The sequence below is a fragment of the Pelobates fuscus genome, chromosome 1 (genome assembly GCF_036172605.1).
Source record: "Pelobates fuscus isolate aPelFus1 chromosome 1, aPelFus1.pri, whole genome shotgun sequence".
NCBI classification, from domain to species: domain Eukaryota; kingdom Metazoa; phylum Chordata; class Amphibia; order Anura; family Pelobatidae; genus Pelobates; species Pelobates fuscus.
In genome coordinates, this window is record NC_086317.1 from 372809291 (window position 1) to 372826367 (window position 17077).

At 39.5% G+C, this 17077-nt stretch overlaps 1 protein-coding gene across 1 annotated transcript in view; it reads left to right on the plus strand.

Moving 5' to 3' along the window:
• The first annotated feature begins 1269 nt into the window (after positions 1–1269).
• CNMD (chondromodulin) overlaps positions 1270–17077 on the plus strand; it is a 90525-nt gene continuing 74717 nt past the window's right edge. The window contains exons 1-2 of the mRNA XM_063425962.1: positions 1270–1428; positions 3191–3331. Of these exons, the coding sequence (XP_063282032.1) occupies positions 1357–1428; positions 3191–3331 (213 nt within the window). The 5' untranslated portion in view covers positions 1270–1356. The remainder of the gene's footprint in view (positions 1429–3190; positions 3332–17077) is intronic.

Here is a 17077-nt window from a genome sequence, read left to right on the forward strand (position 1 = left end):
GAAACTCTCCCTGCATAATCCTAGTGCCCGCTTCACAGCGTGAGCGCCTCTAATGATGTGCTTTTGCTGTGTTGCCCAGGGACAGTTCACTGGTGTCCGCAGATGTAGGGCACAAGGTAAGTAAAGCAGGACAGCGCCCCAAAATCGGGACTGTGCTGCCACAAGCGGGACAGTTGGGAGGCATGCGTATGTGCCAGAGTGTGATATACAGAGTTATACACTAACCACCCAATTGTAGCATATTGAAATCCATATTGCAAAACTGATACTAAATTAGCCAAGCCGTGACAACTATTCTTTTGTAAAATTTCACCAAACCAGCTTTTGTTGCCTTAATTTTGACTACATTTCATAGTATATTGTGTCTTTTATATAGGAGGAAGGGTGAATAAACTTGGCTAGACCTAGAGTTGCAAAACAACACTAAAGACATCATGCACAGACAGTTTTATATAGGACTGATAAGTCCGGTGTGTATATGTGAATGTTTAAATATGCTTACATGTGATCACTGATCATTTATATGGGCACTTGGATATCATTTTAGATATGTCTGCAACAACCAATTAAAGGAACACTCCAAGCACCATACACACTACAAAGTTGTGTGGTGATTATTGTGCCAGGAGTGCCTTAGTGCCCTTCATTGTATAAGTAGTCGAACCATTTTAGAATGGTTTGACTACTTACCTGGCTCCTGCCTTCACTACGTCAACCAGAAAGCCAAATAAAAATGAAAAAAAAAGTATTTTTCGGGGTCCTGAGTGTCCCTTTAATAGAGTAAAGTAAGTAGCACTGCACTCCTGTACATCACTTTATAAGGTCATTTTATTTGTATCAATATATTTTTTATAGAGACCAAATTATTCCCCTCAAGTAATAAGTCTTGAAAAACAAATGTTCTGACATATTTTATTTTGCTGTAACACAGTAGTGCTTTATTTCACGGACGGGGTCCCTAGAAGTCAATAAAACTCCATCCAAAACCAGAGATTCCTGGAGTAAACAGTGGAGCTGAAGGTGAATGAATAGCTCCCCTGTTCCCAGAAGAAGATAGTTTGGCTCAGTTAACACATGTGGACGTTAATTCTTCAAAACTATTTAGGAGGAAAGCTATTTCCAAGCAGTTCAATAAATAATGGAACAGCTCTATGCACAAGCTGGGGAATGAAAGGCAAGGTCTGAGGAGCACCCCTCACCACGTGAGACGAGGAGCTCTACTGTCGCAGGCGGTGGGTGAATGGGCGGGCAGGTGTTCTGAGGACTCTTGAGTGACAGGCGGAGTCACGTGGTCCTTCTAACCCTGGGCAGATCGCTGAGTTGGGCCAGTGGTTCACATTGAGTCTGCAGCACACAATGGCAGAGAGTTCGGAGAAAGTTCCTATTGCCCTAGCGGGACCCGAGGACGTCGAGCAGAACCTGCCGCCTGTGAGTACCACGCACCTCATTTCTCAATGTTAAACTTTTTTGCCAACTTTTTTTTCTGTGACTTTCATAAGTAAGGGAAATGATGCGCTGGCACTCACTCAGACACTGAGAGGTTAATAAACGCCACCCCCTAGCTTTGGGCACATTCTTTACCCAGTTTAGTAGTATGTGCAATAATTATGGGGGAAGTAAAGCACCATGTATTGGGTATTATATAGGAGAGATGTGGGGTTTATTTATTAAACAGGACTTTGGGAGAATTATTACACATGTCAAGCCAACATATTCAATCAAGAAACATTGTCCAGTTCAATATGCGTTTTTTCTTTCATTTATTTATATTTACATTATGCTACTTTGGCTAGAAGTTTGCCTTTTGACTTATCATTTCCTTACAGTTTCATGCATAGTGAATAACCCCTATATAATATTGGCAGTAGTTCTCTACTCAAAGGTATGAAATGGAACGAACTTTTCCCACTGTGTGTTTCTTTTTATATTCTGGGAGAAGTAGTTAATGGAACTTGATAGTCTGAAGTGAGCATCTTTTATTGTAATGGCGATTAGGTGTTACAGTATTATTGTTCACTGGCTGCCTCAGATTAAGTTGTTTCCAAACCCTTGTGTTTACTGCAATCGATACAAACAGGAATGTGTAAGAATATGCCATTCATGTCATTGGAAGGGTTAATATGCCATGCTCTAACATACTTTGCAGATGCTTGTGAACTACATTTCCCTTGGTGCCCAGCCAGCCTCTAGGCTCACTGGGCTTCCTGGGAAATGTATTCAGGATATATGTGAGGTGCCAAGACAAGCCATCATTGAATATTAAACATATTGTGTGTCCGCCATTATGCCTATGTAAACATGTCCTCATGGCGTGGAATGCAAATATGCCTGCTGCTGGAATTTCGTGTGTATCAAGGAATCCAGTGTTTGACTTTTGTTTAGGTTGAAGGTTGTGTAGCTAATCCCCCTAGATTTGGAAATGTAGCATAGTGCAGAATGTATAACACAGGTAGAATACTGGTTAATACACCTCTCATAAATGCATACATTTAATATTCTTTACACATTGCCTTCTGCTCTAGATAGCAATAGGATTAGTGGTGTCAAAATGAAGTAAAGTACACGAATTTGTGAAAGATTTGCAGCTGTTTGAGCTAGACTTTCAGGGAATACACGATAATGCGGTTTGATGAGAGGCAGCCAGGTAATGTAACAAGCACAATTTAGGATGCAGAAGCACTGGACCAAAAAAATAAAAAAAATAAAGCTCTTTTTTATTGCAATCTTGACACAATTATTGCCATGGAGGGACTGTCACCACAGGTTGCTGTGTAGACAGTAACATGGCAGAGTTGAACTCTGTGGTTTTCTAGTGAAATTATTTGTGACATCTAAAGCTTCCATTGTAAATACATTTAAACAGTTTGAAAATCAGAAGGTTTACATATCAAAACAATACAAGGGTGGATGAAGAAAATATTTCTAGTTATTCTAACGCTCTATTCCAATGATGTCTAACCTTGGGACCCCAGATGTCTGTGTACATTTCCTGTAATGCCCAGTCTGAGTGCCTCAGCCTCATGGGAAATGTAGTTGATCATAACTAGGTGATTAGTCCTGGTAACTATGAATCATTGTAAATGTAGTTCAAACACCAGCCAGCATCAGCCTACAATATTCTATGTATATTATAAATTAATACTTTCTTTGTGAAGTTATGCTGAGATGACCTGTGTTCCTTTGTTTTTAGGCATATACAGCAGTGACAGTAAAACCGTCCAGCAGTGGGCGCCTTCTGAGAATCGGGGCAGTGGTACTAATCTCCGGGGCACTACTTCTCCTCTTTGGAGCAATTGGAGCTTTTTACTTCTGGAAAGTAAATGAGAAACATGTAAGTTATTTGCCTACCGTTGTCGTATGGTGAAACCATTGCCAAAACACCTATTGTATAGAAGGGCAAATCAAAACAAAAAGAGCCATCCGATCCCATTTATACAGGGGCCATAATGAGGTGATCCAAATATGGACTCTATTAATGTGACGTGCTAAAGACTGAAATATTTGCTTAATAGGACTTACAGATATATGTGCCAATTTGGTCAGATTCTGTGCATTCCAATATTAATCCTGTTTTGACCCAGAATGTCATTTAGTACTTTATTTATGCAGCATAGTTTTGTAATCCAGGCAATAATTCACCTTACTTTCTTAACCTATTTAAATGTAGTCTGGTTTTGAGTGGGTGCCTTGCTGAACCAGTACCTGTTGACTAAAAATCCTTGCAGAAAATATATATATATATATTACAAATGTAAATTCATGCTATCAAATATCACATCCTTAAATAGTAGGCATCATTTAAAATAAAAATAATAAGCTACCATAAACTTTAAAAGCAAAGAAAAAACTTAGCAAAAACAAATAAATTAAATGCAAGATTGAAATGAATGATACAGATTTACCGCAAGGGACCAACAGCCTCTGCGTGATTGCTGAAAGGACAGTATGGCTGGTTAAGTTGTGCCAAACTTCCCTTTTACTCCAGTCATTTCTCATGGTAAATGAGATGTAGTAAGGGGAGGACCATTCTTGTGGTTAGAACAGAATCCGTAGGACACCCTTCATTTAATATTCCTTGCACCTCCTCCCTTTTCACACGTTATTCTTGTCAGAATATCGGAAGCATTTAACCTTTATTCGCCATCTTGAACTACTGACTTGAATCAAATTAATTCTTAGTGAATGGTCAACCTTCTACAAATGAGTAGCCCAATGAAGAAGTATAATTGGTTAGTTTGCCATATTCTGGCCTTGCCTTGCTTTATTTTTTTTTCACTTGGAATTACATGAGTTGGCTGCAAAGTTGGTACAGCTCTGCGCTTATTACTTACACATCATGGAAGCTTTTTAGAATCCCTTCAAATTCCCTGTTCTTTGAATAAGAAGCAAAATACTAAAAGAAAAAAAGTTTAAAAAAACTATTTCGAGCAGCCTCTTGGTTTAACCCAGGCTCAGCAAGCAAGCATAATTGGCAGTAAAACAAATACCATGTATAAATTATTGAAGTAGATCATCTTTTTTTACGTAGTGATGAAAGACTTGTAGCTTACCACAATAACTGGATTTAAAAGGAAAATCAACCACAAGAGAAAACTGCATGTTTTTTAAGATTAAAAACAAAATAGAATATGCATGTTTTTTTTTATTTATTTCTTTTTATTTGCACTAAGTATTCATGTTGTTCTGTATAAAGTGTGAGAGGTTTGATATGCCTCCAGGCTGCGTGCACTGGGCTAGCCTACTGATGCTTTGCATCTTATGGTCTTGTAGGCTGAGCTGGGGTCAGTGGTGACTGCTTCCAGACAAAAGCCCCTTTATGTCTGACTCAATCAGTGCTTGTATATCAGCCAGTCACTTCCCCCAGCATTACCTTCAACAGTACAGTAGCAATCACTGAAAGCAGCCTAGAGTGTTTCTAACCCAAACAAGCCATTCTTCAGCAGTCAGTAATGTTATTTTTTGTTTTGTACATGAAACTAAGTAGAAACAGCTTGAAATAATATACATTCATGCTAACTTGGAACAATCAATAGTCAACTTTCTGCAGATTTCTATGCTTTGATTTATTTTTCTTTGGTCAATATAAATTGCACATACTTTGCTCCAATTGTCCCCTAGTTTTGCCAATTAATATGAAGTTTGAAATTGGAGATTTGCCTGAATAAGTTTTGATTCTTTCATTATAATTAAGGTAGTTTTTCTGCTTTTTCAAATCTTCTAAAGTGAGTCACCCATTACATTGCAATATATCACAATATGGATTGGAAACAGAATTACACCTAAACGTGATTGCACAATCTTCAGCCATCCAAGTGCTATTAAACTACAACCACCACTATCATCAATATTGTCTGATGAGAATGGGAATTGCAGTACATCTGAAGCTGTTGTTTACACTACTCTGCTAAACAGCTAATTATTTTTATTGAGTATAGTAAATCATTGTGGAAGCTGATTGTTTATTAGTTTTTTGTATTAGGAGAATAGCTACCTTTGTGATTGGTTGTTTTATTTGTTAATCATGTCGTGTCATTCACACAAATATATAACATAACCAGTATTGCATGAATTTAATAGTACACATGGTGGTTAATTCACTAAACAGGGACATTGTGTATATGTTTGGAAACTATTCTACTTGGTTCCCTGTTAAGTGAATAAACCTATTGGTGTACAGTGTACGAAGGGCACTTATCGATCTTTTTCATATTTATTCATTTCATTATGTAAAAACACTCATTAAATGGACACTATAAGCACCCAGACCGCTTAAGCTCATTAAAGTGGTGTGTGTGCACTGTCTCAGGTCCCTTAAGCCTACAGTGGTAATTATTGCACTTTTTAAGAAACTGCAATAATTACCCTTCAGGGTTAACTCCACCTCTATTGGCTCTCTTCCATACATCCGGGCTGTTGGGTGACTTTTGATCACCTAACTGACACTGAACGTCCTCATGCTATGCATGGGGACTTCCAGCGTCATCCAAATCCCCATAGGAAATCATTGTATAATGCTTTCCTATGAAGTAATTCTAATGCGAGCACTGACCCGAGCCAGTGCTGAAGGACATTGGCGCTGGACCCAGGTAAGTGACACAAGGGGTTTTTAACCCCTTCTGTACCACAAGGAGGGGGAGCGAGGGAGGGGGGAGATATAGTGCCAGAAAAACAAGTTTGTTTTCCTGGCACTATAGTTTTCTTTTAAGTGATGTTGGTTTAGAGCAGTGATGGACAACTTTTGAACTCCAGATGTTGTGGACTACATTCTCCATAATGCTCTTACACCCATAATGCTGGCAAAGCATCATGGGAGGTGTAGTCCAAAACAGCTGCAGTGCCGAAGGTTGCCTTTGCCTGGTCTAGAGCAGTGATGCACAACTTTCAGAACTCCAGATGCTGTGGACTACATCTCCCTTGATGCTTTGCTAGCATTATGGCTTTAAGAATGCTGAAGGTTGACTACCCCTGGTCTACAGCAATAATGGGCGATCTCTGACACTGTATATTAAAGGAATACTTTCCAATTATGTTCAATCAAGAGGAATTTCATAGGAAACATAGTTCACAGAATCAGTACTGGCCTAGATACTAGAATTCCTTAGCATTGTTTAGCGGCCTTGGAGGGAGAAAATAATTATATCAGGTATTTTTTTATTATTCTTATAACTGATGTCTTCATAGAGGCTTTTTAGTCTTTATGGAGGGTTTTAAATCCATTCATTATGAATTAAAAATATATGACAGCAGGTTGGTGACACTTTGAGTTATGCTCCACCTCAATTCAAGAGATGAATGGATTCTTAAGCCAAGGTATTTCTGAGCCTTTGTGAAGACATTCTAAAGGACTGTTAAGGAGGTAAAGGCGTCCTAACAAGGTTGTCTGTCAAGGCCATTCTACAAATCATTGCTTTTGCACAGGTAATGATGAAACACAATTCATCATTATGACATTGAAGGCAGAGGGCTTAGGATGCAAAAATATCCACTTAAATGCATTTGACACAACACTGAAGGGACTGTACCCATAAACTACTTTATCAGCAGGAGATTCACCCAATGGTGAAATACTGCAGAAGGGAAAATCCCATATTATTCAGCAGTGCCTATTCATCGGCGTAAAAATAATTCCTGCCAGAATAATTTAGGTGTTTTTGGGCAGTCTTGGGCAGAGACTAGATGGGCCGAATGGTTCTAAACTGCCATCACATTCTATGTTTCTATCTTTTCAATGTCATCTCTTACAAAATAAACATAACATTATGAGCATTGCAAATCAGTCACCTGAAAAATGTCATCTTTGGTAGAGCCGTGCACAGAAAGACTTTTGGGGTTTTTATGTTTATTCTTTTGAGTTGTTTTGGTGTATTTTCTTTTTTTTTTTTTTTTTTTTTTTTTTTTTTTAAGTTCATCCAACATTCATTCTCCTGTCTAAATTCTGTGAACGTTTATTTACCAAATGCAGGTCAGCCCAGGGCCGGTGCAAGGATTTTTGCCGCCCTAGGCAAAAGTAAAGTTTGTCGCCCCCCCCCCCCGTGACATCACAATGCCCCACCCATATGACCTGCCATGTTAACTAACGCTAGTGCTGCAGTGCCGCCGTGTTTACATTAAAAGGCCGGCAGGGACAGGCTATAGACACCAGAACCACTACATTAAGCTGCAGTGGTTCTGGGGACTATAGTGTTTCTTTAATGTGAGGTAAATTAGAGATTAGTGCCATGATTAAAGGGACACTCTAGGCACCCAGACCACTTCTGCTCATTGGAGTGGTCTGGGTGCCAACTCCCACTACTCTTAACCCTGAAAGTGTAATTATTGCAGTTTTTTATAAACTGCAATAATTACATTGCAGGGTTAACTCCACCTCTAGTGGCTGTCTATTAGACAGCCACTAGAGGTCACTTCCTGGGTTCTAGCACAGGAAACCTGTGCTAGAACGTCGCTGGACGTCCTCACGCTGTGTGAGGACCTCTAGCGTCGCTCAAAACCCCATAGGAAAGCATTGAAATGATTTTTCAATGCTTTCCTATGGGGAGACGTAATGCGCATATACGGCATTGCCGCGCATGCGCATTAGGTCCCCTCGGCCGGTGGGCGAGATCAGTCTCGCCCACCGGCCGACGCAATGAAGAGGAGGAGCGTCGCGGAGACAGCGGTGAGGGACATCGCCGCTGCCTCAGGTAAGTCACTGAAGGGGTTTTCACCCCTTCAGTAACCGGGGATTGGGGGGTGGGAGGGAGAGGGACCCTCCAGTGCCAGGAAAACGGATCGTTTTCCTGGCACTGGAGTTTCCCTTTAATATACTAGATTGCCTACTTACAACCAGATGAGGATGATGATGGGCTCTAGCTGCAGTCTGGCTCCACTGGTCTGGTGTAGAACAGGATCTCTGGAGGCTGTTTGTAACTGTGGTCACTGTGGCCCTTTACACAGCTCAAGGTCTGGGTCCCAGGGTCCACCTTTATGTTCCACAAATGAGTTTGTTCACAGGGGGTGGAGTGTGTAGGGGATGTCCTGGTTTGTGTGTAAGGAAGGCATCGTGTGATTCTGTGTTTGTATGTGTAAGGGCTGCAAGGTGTGTTTCTGTGTATGTAAGGGATGAAGTGTGTGAGTCTGTAAGGGGTGCTTTGGGTGTGTGTAAGGGGTGCATTGAGTGTGTGTAAGGAATACATTGTGTGTTTCTCTGTGTGTAAGGGATGCATTGTGTGTAAGGGTTGCATTGTGTGTGTAATGCATTGTGTGTTTTTCTGTGTGCAAGGGGTTCATTGTCTTTGTGTGTAAGGGGTGCATTGTGTGTGATTGTGTGTGTGTGTGTGTGATGGATGTCAATCTCTCTCCCCTCCCTTGTCACTCTCTTCTCCCCCCCTCCCTTGTTACTCTCATTCCCCCTCCCTCCCCTGTCACTCCCTCCCCTGTCACTCCATCCCCTGTCACTCCCCCTCCCTGTCAATTTCTCTCTCCCCGTCAATTCCCCTCCCTGTCAAAGTCTTCCCCCTCCCTGTCAATTTCTTTCCCCCCCCTCCCTGTTAGTTCCCCCCCTGTTAGTTTCTTCCCCCCACCTCCCTGTTAGTTTCTTTGCCCCCTCCCTGTTAGTTTCTTTCCCCCACCTCCCCGTTAGTTTCTCCCCCCTTCCTGTTAGTTTCTTTCTCCCCCCTCCCTGTTAGTTTCTTTCTCCCCCCCTCCCCCTGTCAGTTTCTTTCTCCCCCCTGTCAGTTTCTTTCTCCCCCCTGTCAGTTTCTGCCCCCCCTCCCCCCGTCAGTTTCTTTCTTTCCCTCCCTCCCTGTTTCTTTCTTCCCCCTCCCTCCCTCCCTGCTTATTTCTTCCCCCTCCCTCCCTCCCTGTTTCTTTCTTCCCCCTCCCTCTCTGTTTCTTTCTTCCCCCTCCCTCTCTGTTTCTTTCTTCCCCCTCCCTCCCTGTTTCTTTCTTCTCCCTCCCTGTTTCTGTCTTCCCCCCTCCCTCCCTGTTTCTTTCTTCCCCCTCCCTCCCTGTTTCTTTCTTTCCCCCCCCCCTCCCCTACCTCTGTTGTAGCGTGGCCAAGCTCTGTATGGTCCGGCCGGGTACAGGGAGCTTTTGTTTCCTGTACCCGGCCGGACTAACAGGAAGTGCACACTCAGTGTTCACTTCCTGTTAGTCCGGCCGGGTACAGGAGACAGATGCTCCCTTCACCCGGCCGGACCATACAGCGCTACAGTGAGGGAGTGACAGGAGGAAGCGCCGAGCGCTTCCCTCCTGTCAGCCCCTCTCCTATGACTGCGCCCGGGCGGTGCGCCCTCATGGACGCACCAGCCCGGGCAAAGCTGCAGCCGCCTGAGGCTCTCTGCAGAGCGCTCGGGCGGCTGCAGCATGAGGGGGGCCGGTGCTCTTGGCGGCGCCCCTTCCCAAGGGGCGCCCTAGGCGGCTGCCTAGTCCGCCTAACAGGTAGCGCTGGCCCTGGGTCAGCCATTAATGTCTATGGCCCTTGGCAGTAATAGCAGCCAGCGGACAAATATTTAAATAGCCTTTGGCAGTGCAAGGGTTAATCATGCTGCAGCTGATTAGCATATTACTGCAGGGGAGGTTGTAGACCTCACCTATGCCCCAACCTGCCATGCGGCTCTGTGAATTGGTCCTTTTTTATTTTCAATCAATGCATCATATTTGGGGCTGAAGAGAAATAGATTTAGAAGAGATGGCAAGTATGATTTTTTTTTATTTCTTTACAGGTATTATTTTAATTGACCCCCTCACTATTATCATGGTGAACATAGGTTGTTGTTTTTTCTTTAATTGGGATGGGGTGTGGCCAGGGTCTTGAGATCCACCCCCCTATTCCATATTCATTTAGCTTTCCCATGGGTGTGATCTGGGGAAATTTACCAAGTCCCGCCTTATCAACATTACAACCCTTTCCCATTGCTAGGTAGACACCAGGTAACCTCCAGCATCAATATTGTAGTCCGCTCCAGCCACCAATGAGTTGGGTACTGAGGGGAGACACAAGTTCTCTTCCTGGGATACATATTAGAGCCCCCATCTGCCGCCCATTGGTGATTAGGGCTTCACTCCAGTTTATTTATAGAGTCATCACTTACTGCCCATTGGTGAGTGCCAGGGATATATCTAAAATCATCTTGCAAAACCTGCAGAACTCTTGTTTGCTGCCTTTGCAAGCCCTCCCCTTCCAACCACGCCCAGACTTTCTGTGGATGCCTATTCACAGACTTCCCAATACAGATCAATGCGAAGTCTTTGTAAGTCAGGTGCTCTGAGCAATTGCTGTCTCTTGAGGCCAGCTACCTTGAGCTAACAAAACCAGGAAGTAACATTACCTGTTGTCAAAACGCAAAAAGAGGGCAGACTTTTCACACATAAAGCTTTTCAGCAAGCTAAAGTTGTTTAGGGGTCTGGAGTGGCCCTTTAAGTATAAGCAGATTTCATCTACACTCTATTTCATTATCTGAACATCATAATTAGTAGATAAGTTACTGGAGTGTGATAATGATTTAATAGTATTTTTTAGTTCCTACTCTAGGACACGTTGTTGAAAATAAATACACAGTTTTCACCCTTCTTTTAATACCCTTCCTAATCTAATAATGTTTGATTGAAATATTATCTTTACATTATACTGTGAGCATTTCCTATTTGTGGTGCTCATTCCCCCCCAGCCAATAAAGGGTTAAAGCCCCATTATTTACTCACCCAATTCCATCGGCGATGTCCCTCATCGCTGGGTCGGTGCTCCGCTTCTTTAGACATCATCCGATAGAGAAGATAATACGCATGCGCGGCAATCTTAGCAAATTCATTAGGCTCTCCCAATTGCAAAGCATTAAATCAATGATTTCCTATGGGGTTTCACTGACTCAGGATGTCCTCATGCAGTGTGTCAGGGCGTCCAGCATCAGTTAGGAGACCTATAGTGGGGTAAGATCCAGGAAGCGCCTCTAGCGACTGTCTGGTAGACAGCCAATAGAGGCTGTCTTAGTGCTACAATGTAATTATTGCAGTTTGTCAGAAACTGCAATGATTTACATTGCAGTACAAGGGTAATGGGGACACTGTACCAATGAGCTGAAGTGGTCTTAGTGCCTGTAGTGTCCCTTTAAAGTTTTTGCAGTTTGTGTTCTTAAATGAGTCATCTCCTCTTTTGTAGGTTTTGTATAATATTGTATAGGTGGAAATAGGAGGTGTTACTGGTGAAACCTAAAAAATCTGTAGCATAATGTACTTTAAACGGGTAACACAGCAAGTATTACTTTCTGTATACTGAGCAAAACCAGATAAAGTAACACAGAAACATGTATCTTGTATTCAGCAGCTTAGTCTTATCCTATTATTGTTCAGTCACAGACCGTTTTAAGATCTTCATTCCCAACAGATTTTTTTTAGAATGTGTGTGCAGCATATTTGAGTCATTGTACACATTTCACACTCTTACTTTTACTGTACACTGTGAAAATTATATATATCCTACGGTATCTGATACTAATGATACTGAGCATTTCAGAAGGCTTGCGAGACAAAAGATGTATTGTAATGCCATCATTGCAAAAAATATTTAATTCTGTTCTAAATGTTATATAATAGTAGAACAATAATTTAAGTATAAATTATTGTTTTTTTTTTTTTTTTTTTCATGGCTAGGTATGCATCCATTACATCAATAAGCCCATGTTAATAGACAACCGGGAATACTCTGGAAATTCTACTGTTAAATATAAGATTAAAAATCACCTACAACCGTTAACCTTTTTTTTTTATGTGATGCTTGATTTTCTTTTAACGGTGTTAAAAATTTGTAATTGATAAAAATACAAACCAGATCAGTCAAGGCACATCTAGGGCAGACATTGCTTTGTAGAAGGAGAGACAGTAACATGGGGGACAATTTATCAGTGTTCCGAAAGGGGATGGTTAAATTCCCTAATTATTTTATTAAAGCGATCTAAACAGGGACGGTTTTCTCAGAAATGATCATTTTAGAACTCCACCAAATTTCGAATGTCAGGGAAAAAAGAAAGTGAAAGAAAACACTTTTCTGTCTATGGCTCAAAAATGAAGGATAGGGCACAAATGAAGCGAGAAATGAAGAAGAAAGAAAAAACAACCTATTTAATCATTTGCGCCTCGCTGTCAGCCACACGTTAATAAATCTCCATTGTTTCTGATTCTTCAACTTACTATATTCACAGGGTTATTCAGTAAATTCAGCTATGCTTCCAGTTCAGCTGTTTTGGTCTAAAATGTAAAATCCATTTTGAATTCCCACTTTATCTCCATCTGACTTTAGTAAAAATCCCTGAGTTTATAAGAATGGCTGACAATGAGCCAACATAGAGCACTCTATTCCAGTATAGAGCTACCTTTCTACATGTTATTTTATTTTACAGATCTCACAAACACATATTTGATAAATGTAGGGGAAGATCAATAATATAATCATAATATATAAAAAACCTGCAAAGTGACAATTCCCCTTTAAGTTTGTCTTACCAGTTTGCCCCCCTTCATTCTTCACATAGAGATGGTAAATCTTATGGGTAACCCTGCTTTTTTTCACTAATCAGTGAACTCTAGTGTGCTGGCAACCAATTGCTATTATTAAATACAAAATAGCTTGAAAGGTAGTTGGAGCAATAACTTAAATGGGGCACATTTAATCACCTCAACTCACAGCTGTATGAAAAAAACTCCTTGATATATAATTTTTATTTTTCCTGCAAGACAGGGGTTAAATGTTTTACACAACTACAACATCGTTTTTCATAGTATCTCTTAAAGTATTTAAAAAATATTCAGGAGAAACTTTGACATTTATGGTAAATTTCATTAAATCATATTTGGTGACATGCTTCACGCAAAGGGTTAAGAATATTCAGAAATCCCAGAAGGAACGCATTTCCTTGTACCCTGACATACAAGTTAATGGATTAGCATATCAGGTTAATATATTCTGTTCGCCTTTTATAAGAGATTTAATTTTTTTTTCTTTTTGTACAAAACTTGAAATCGCTCCAAGCAGTAGTTTAGTTCTTTATAAGTCTGTAGTTGTTTCTTTCTCAGATTTTCCCTACTGTATCGCTGCAAGGTAACTAAATAAACCCTCCAAAGATGATTGAATTTAGGTGTCATTAGTGTTGAATGTCAAATAGTTATTTTAAAGGTACAATGTCATTCTGTATGCACTATGAATATGCAGTCTTATTTTGTTTGTTTGTTTTGCATTTTGTCGTTCCTTTGTGTTTCATTAGTTGGCTCCTTTGATTCTGCACCTAAACAGTATATATTTCTACACTTCTAGCAATATGCATGATAAGGCAAGTCATTCTTTCACAAGTAGCTGTAAAGTGCTAAGGAAGATTCTTGAGTGATGAAACATTTGCCGTTTAAGTGATATATTTGCCATGGTGTCCTATATTTGTCTATACATTTTGGTCTTATCTGCTTAAGAGGGCATAGTCCTTGGGAAATGCTTCATTCAGACTAGAAAAATATATATATTTTTGTAATTTTAGCATTGTTTCATATCTTTTGATGTCACAGGTGTCTTTTCCTAAGACTCAAAAATTCAATATTTGGAAAGTTGTATAATTGTCAATGACATCTTGTCATTCATTAATTTTATTAATAAAACAATTTTGACTTAAGTTGGACAAAAAAAAAACTTTAGAAGTACAAGGAAAGATTAAAGGGACTCTATATTCAGCAGAACAACTACAGCTTATTGTATTTGTTCTGGAGAGTTCATTCATTCCCGTCAGGCTTTTTGCAGTAAACACTGTTTTTTTTTCCATATAAAAGGCAGCGTTTACATTACATCCTAGGGAAACCTCCACTGGCCACTCCTCATATGGCTACTAGACGCGCATCATGGGGCAGTGCTGCCCAGTGTGCAGCACTGCTATTCAGTGTCTTTACCCTCTTCATGGAAACTGAACTTTCCTCATAGAGATGCATTGATGTGTGCTGGCTCTGCCTTTGATCAGCCTCCTTGACAGTCTCAGCTAATGGGAAAGCATTGTGTTGGGCTTTGATCAACACTTCTGATGATGTCAGCCAAGCAGGCAGATCAGGGGCCAGAAGCTGGAGACTGGAATAAAAGTAAGATTCTACTATATTTAGGTGAGGGGTGTGCGGAGGGCTAAGTGGTGGTTTTAACACTGTATGATCATGATTACATGTTTGTCTTCCTGACCCTGTAGTGTTCCTTTAATGTGCACAGTATCCACTATAAAACCAGTGAGACATTGGAATGAAAGGTCTATTGGGATACATGTAAAATATATCAAATACATGAAAACATATACAAAATATCAAACATTTAATCCTATGCCACTATTAAAGTTGATAAGTAACAATCTCCAACAAACAGTCCAGGTAGAGCCACTACGGTATCAAATAAAATGAAGCAGCATATAGTAGCTCCAACAGATATGCAATAAAAAAAGGGGGGGCTTAATACTAAACATCGAAAATATTATATGCGTGAAATGGATACACATACAGAATATAAAATGATGTTTCTCCTTGCTAAAGTATGCTAAAACTGTCCCCAAAGTACTTGACCGTGGGGGAGTCAATAAAGCCAGACATGACCCTTGTCTCGCCGACACTCCACCGTCCCTTCTGTGGACTAACCGGGGAAAACACACGTGAAAATGGCGTTCCAGCTATCGTAAAACTGCGGCTTTTTGCAAAGTTACCGACCACGGCATTTGCTTTTTGTGTTTGATAATTATTGGAGCGCACACACATTAACCCCTTCAGGACGGAGTCAATAGTGCACGTTCTGATCAAAACAAAACGTAAACAAAAACTGGAATTTGCGCTATATGTCTGTTCACCCGTAGTTCCTCTCTTTCATATTATATGCACCCACACTTATTATATATCATTTTGTTCAGGAGAAACAGGGCTTTAATTTATCATTAACGATTCATATATGGAACATAATTCATTATGAATAAAATAAAAAAAAAATGTGAGAAAATAAGATTTTTTTTTTACATTTGTATTTCCGTCTGACATTTTAGCTGTGAATGTCTCACGAGTACAACAGTATCCCCCATTAACAGGTTTTATGTGTTTTGGAAAGTTACAGGGTCAAATATAGAACGTTCCATTTTCAAATAGAAATTTGCCAGATTGGTAATGTTACCTTTGAGACGGTATGGTAGCCCAGCAATGAGAATTACCCCCATAATGGCATACCATTTGAAAAAGTAGACAACCAAAGGTATTGAAAGTGGGGTATGTTTAGTCTTTTTTATTAGCCACTTAGTCACAAACACTGGCCAAAGTTAGCGTTCATATTTGGTTTTGTGTTAAAAAAGCAAAAAACAAATATTTGGCCAGTGTTTGTGACTAAGTGGCTACTAAGAAAGACTGGACATACCCCACTTGCAATACCTTGGGTTGTCTACTTTTGCAAATGGTATGCCATCATGGGGGTAACTCTCATTCCTGGGCTACCATACGCTCTCAAAGGCAACATAACCAATCTGGCAAATTTCAATGTCAAAAAAATGAAATGCAAGCCTTATATGTGACTCTCTAACTTTCCAAAACACCATGAAAAACCTGTACATGGGGGGTACTGTTATTCTCGGGAGACTTCACTAAACACAAATATTAGTGTTTTAAAACAGTACAACATATTACAACAATAATATAGTCCATAAAAGTGCCGTTCGTTTGTAAAAAATGCAAAAAACGTCACTTTTACTTAAAATATCATCGTTGTAATACAATTTACCAATTTGAAACACTAATATTTGAGTTCAGCGAAGTCTCCCGAGTACAACAGTACCCCCTATGTACAGGTTTTATGTTGTCTTGGAGCGTTACAGGGTCAAATATAGTGCTTGCGAATTAAATTCTCTGCACTTTCTCCCTGTGTTGTCAGGTATGTCAATCAAATTTTAATTAATCAAATCACCTAATTATGTTAAAAGATTACTTAAATATACACGTAGAATTTTAATATATATGCATTTATAGGTATTTAAATTCTACGTGTATACTTATGTAATCTTTTATGTAATTATATGTATTTATCTATATATATATATTTGCGGTTATTTGCATTTTATATATAGATAGATAGATATATATATAGAATGTCATTCTAAGTGTATTTTATTACCAATATATATATATTAATAACAAAATACAGTTAGAATGAAATTACATATGTATATATAATTTATATTAAATTTTGTTTCAATATTTTATTTATTAATTTTATTATTTTATTTATTTATTATTGTAATTATACGTATTTATATATATAATATATGTGTATATATCTATTATATATATAATATATGTATATTATATATATGTAACGTCATTCTAAGTGTATTTTAATACTAATATATGTACTTATATTAGTATTAAAATACACTATGTATGATGTTAAATATATATAATATACATATATATTATATATATAAATATATTTATTTTATTTTTAAACATGTTTAATACTTTTTTTTTACACTACCTACCAGCAGGGGGACTGTCTAATATTTTAGACAGTCCCCCTGCTGGCAGATCCACAGCCAGCTATAGGGGGCCATGTGATCGCCGTGGG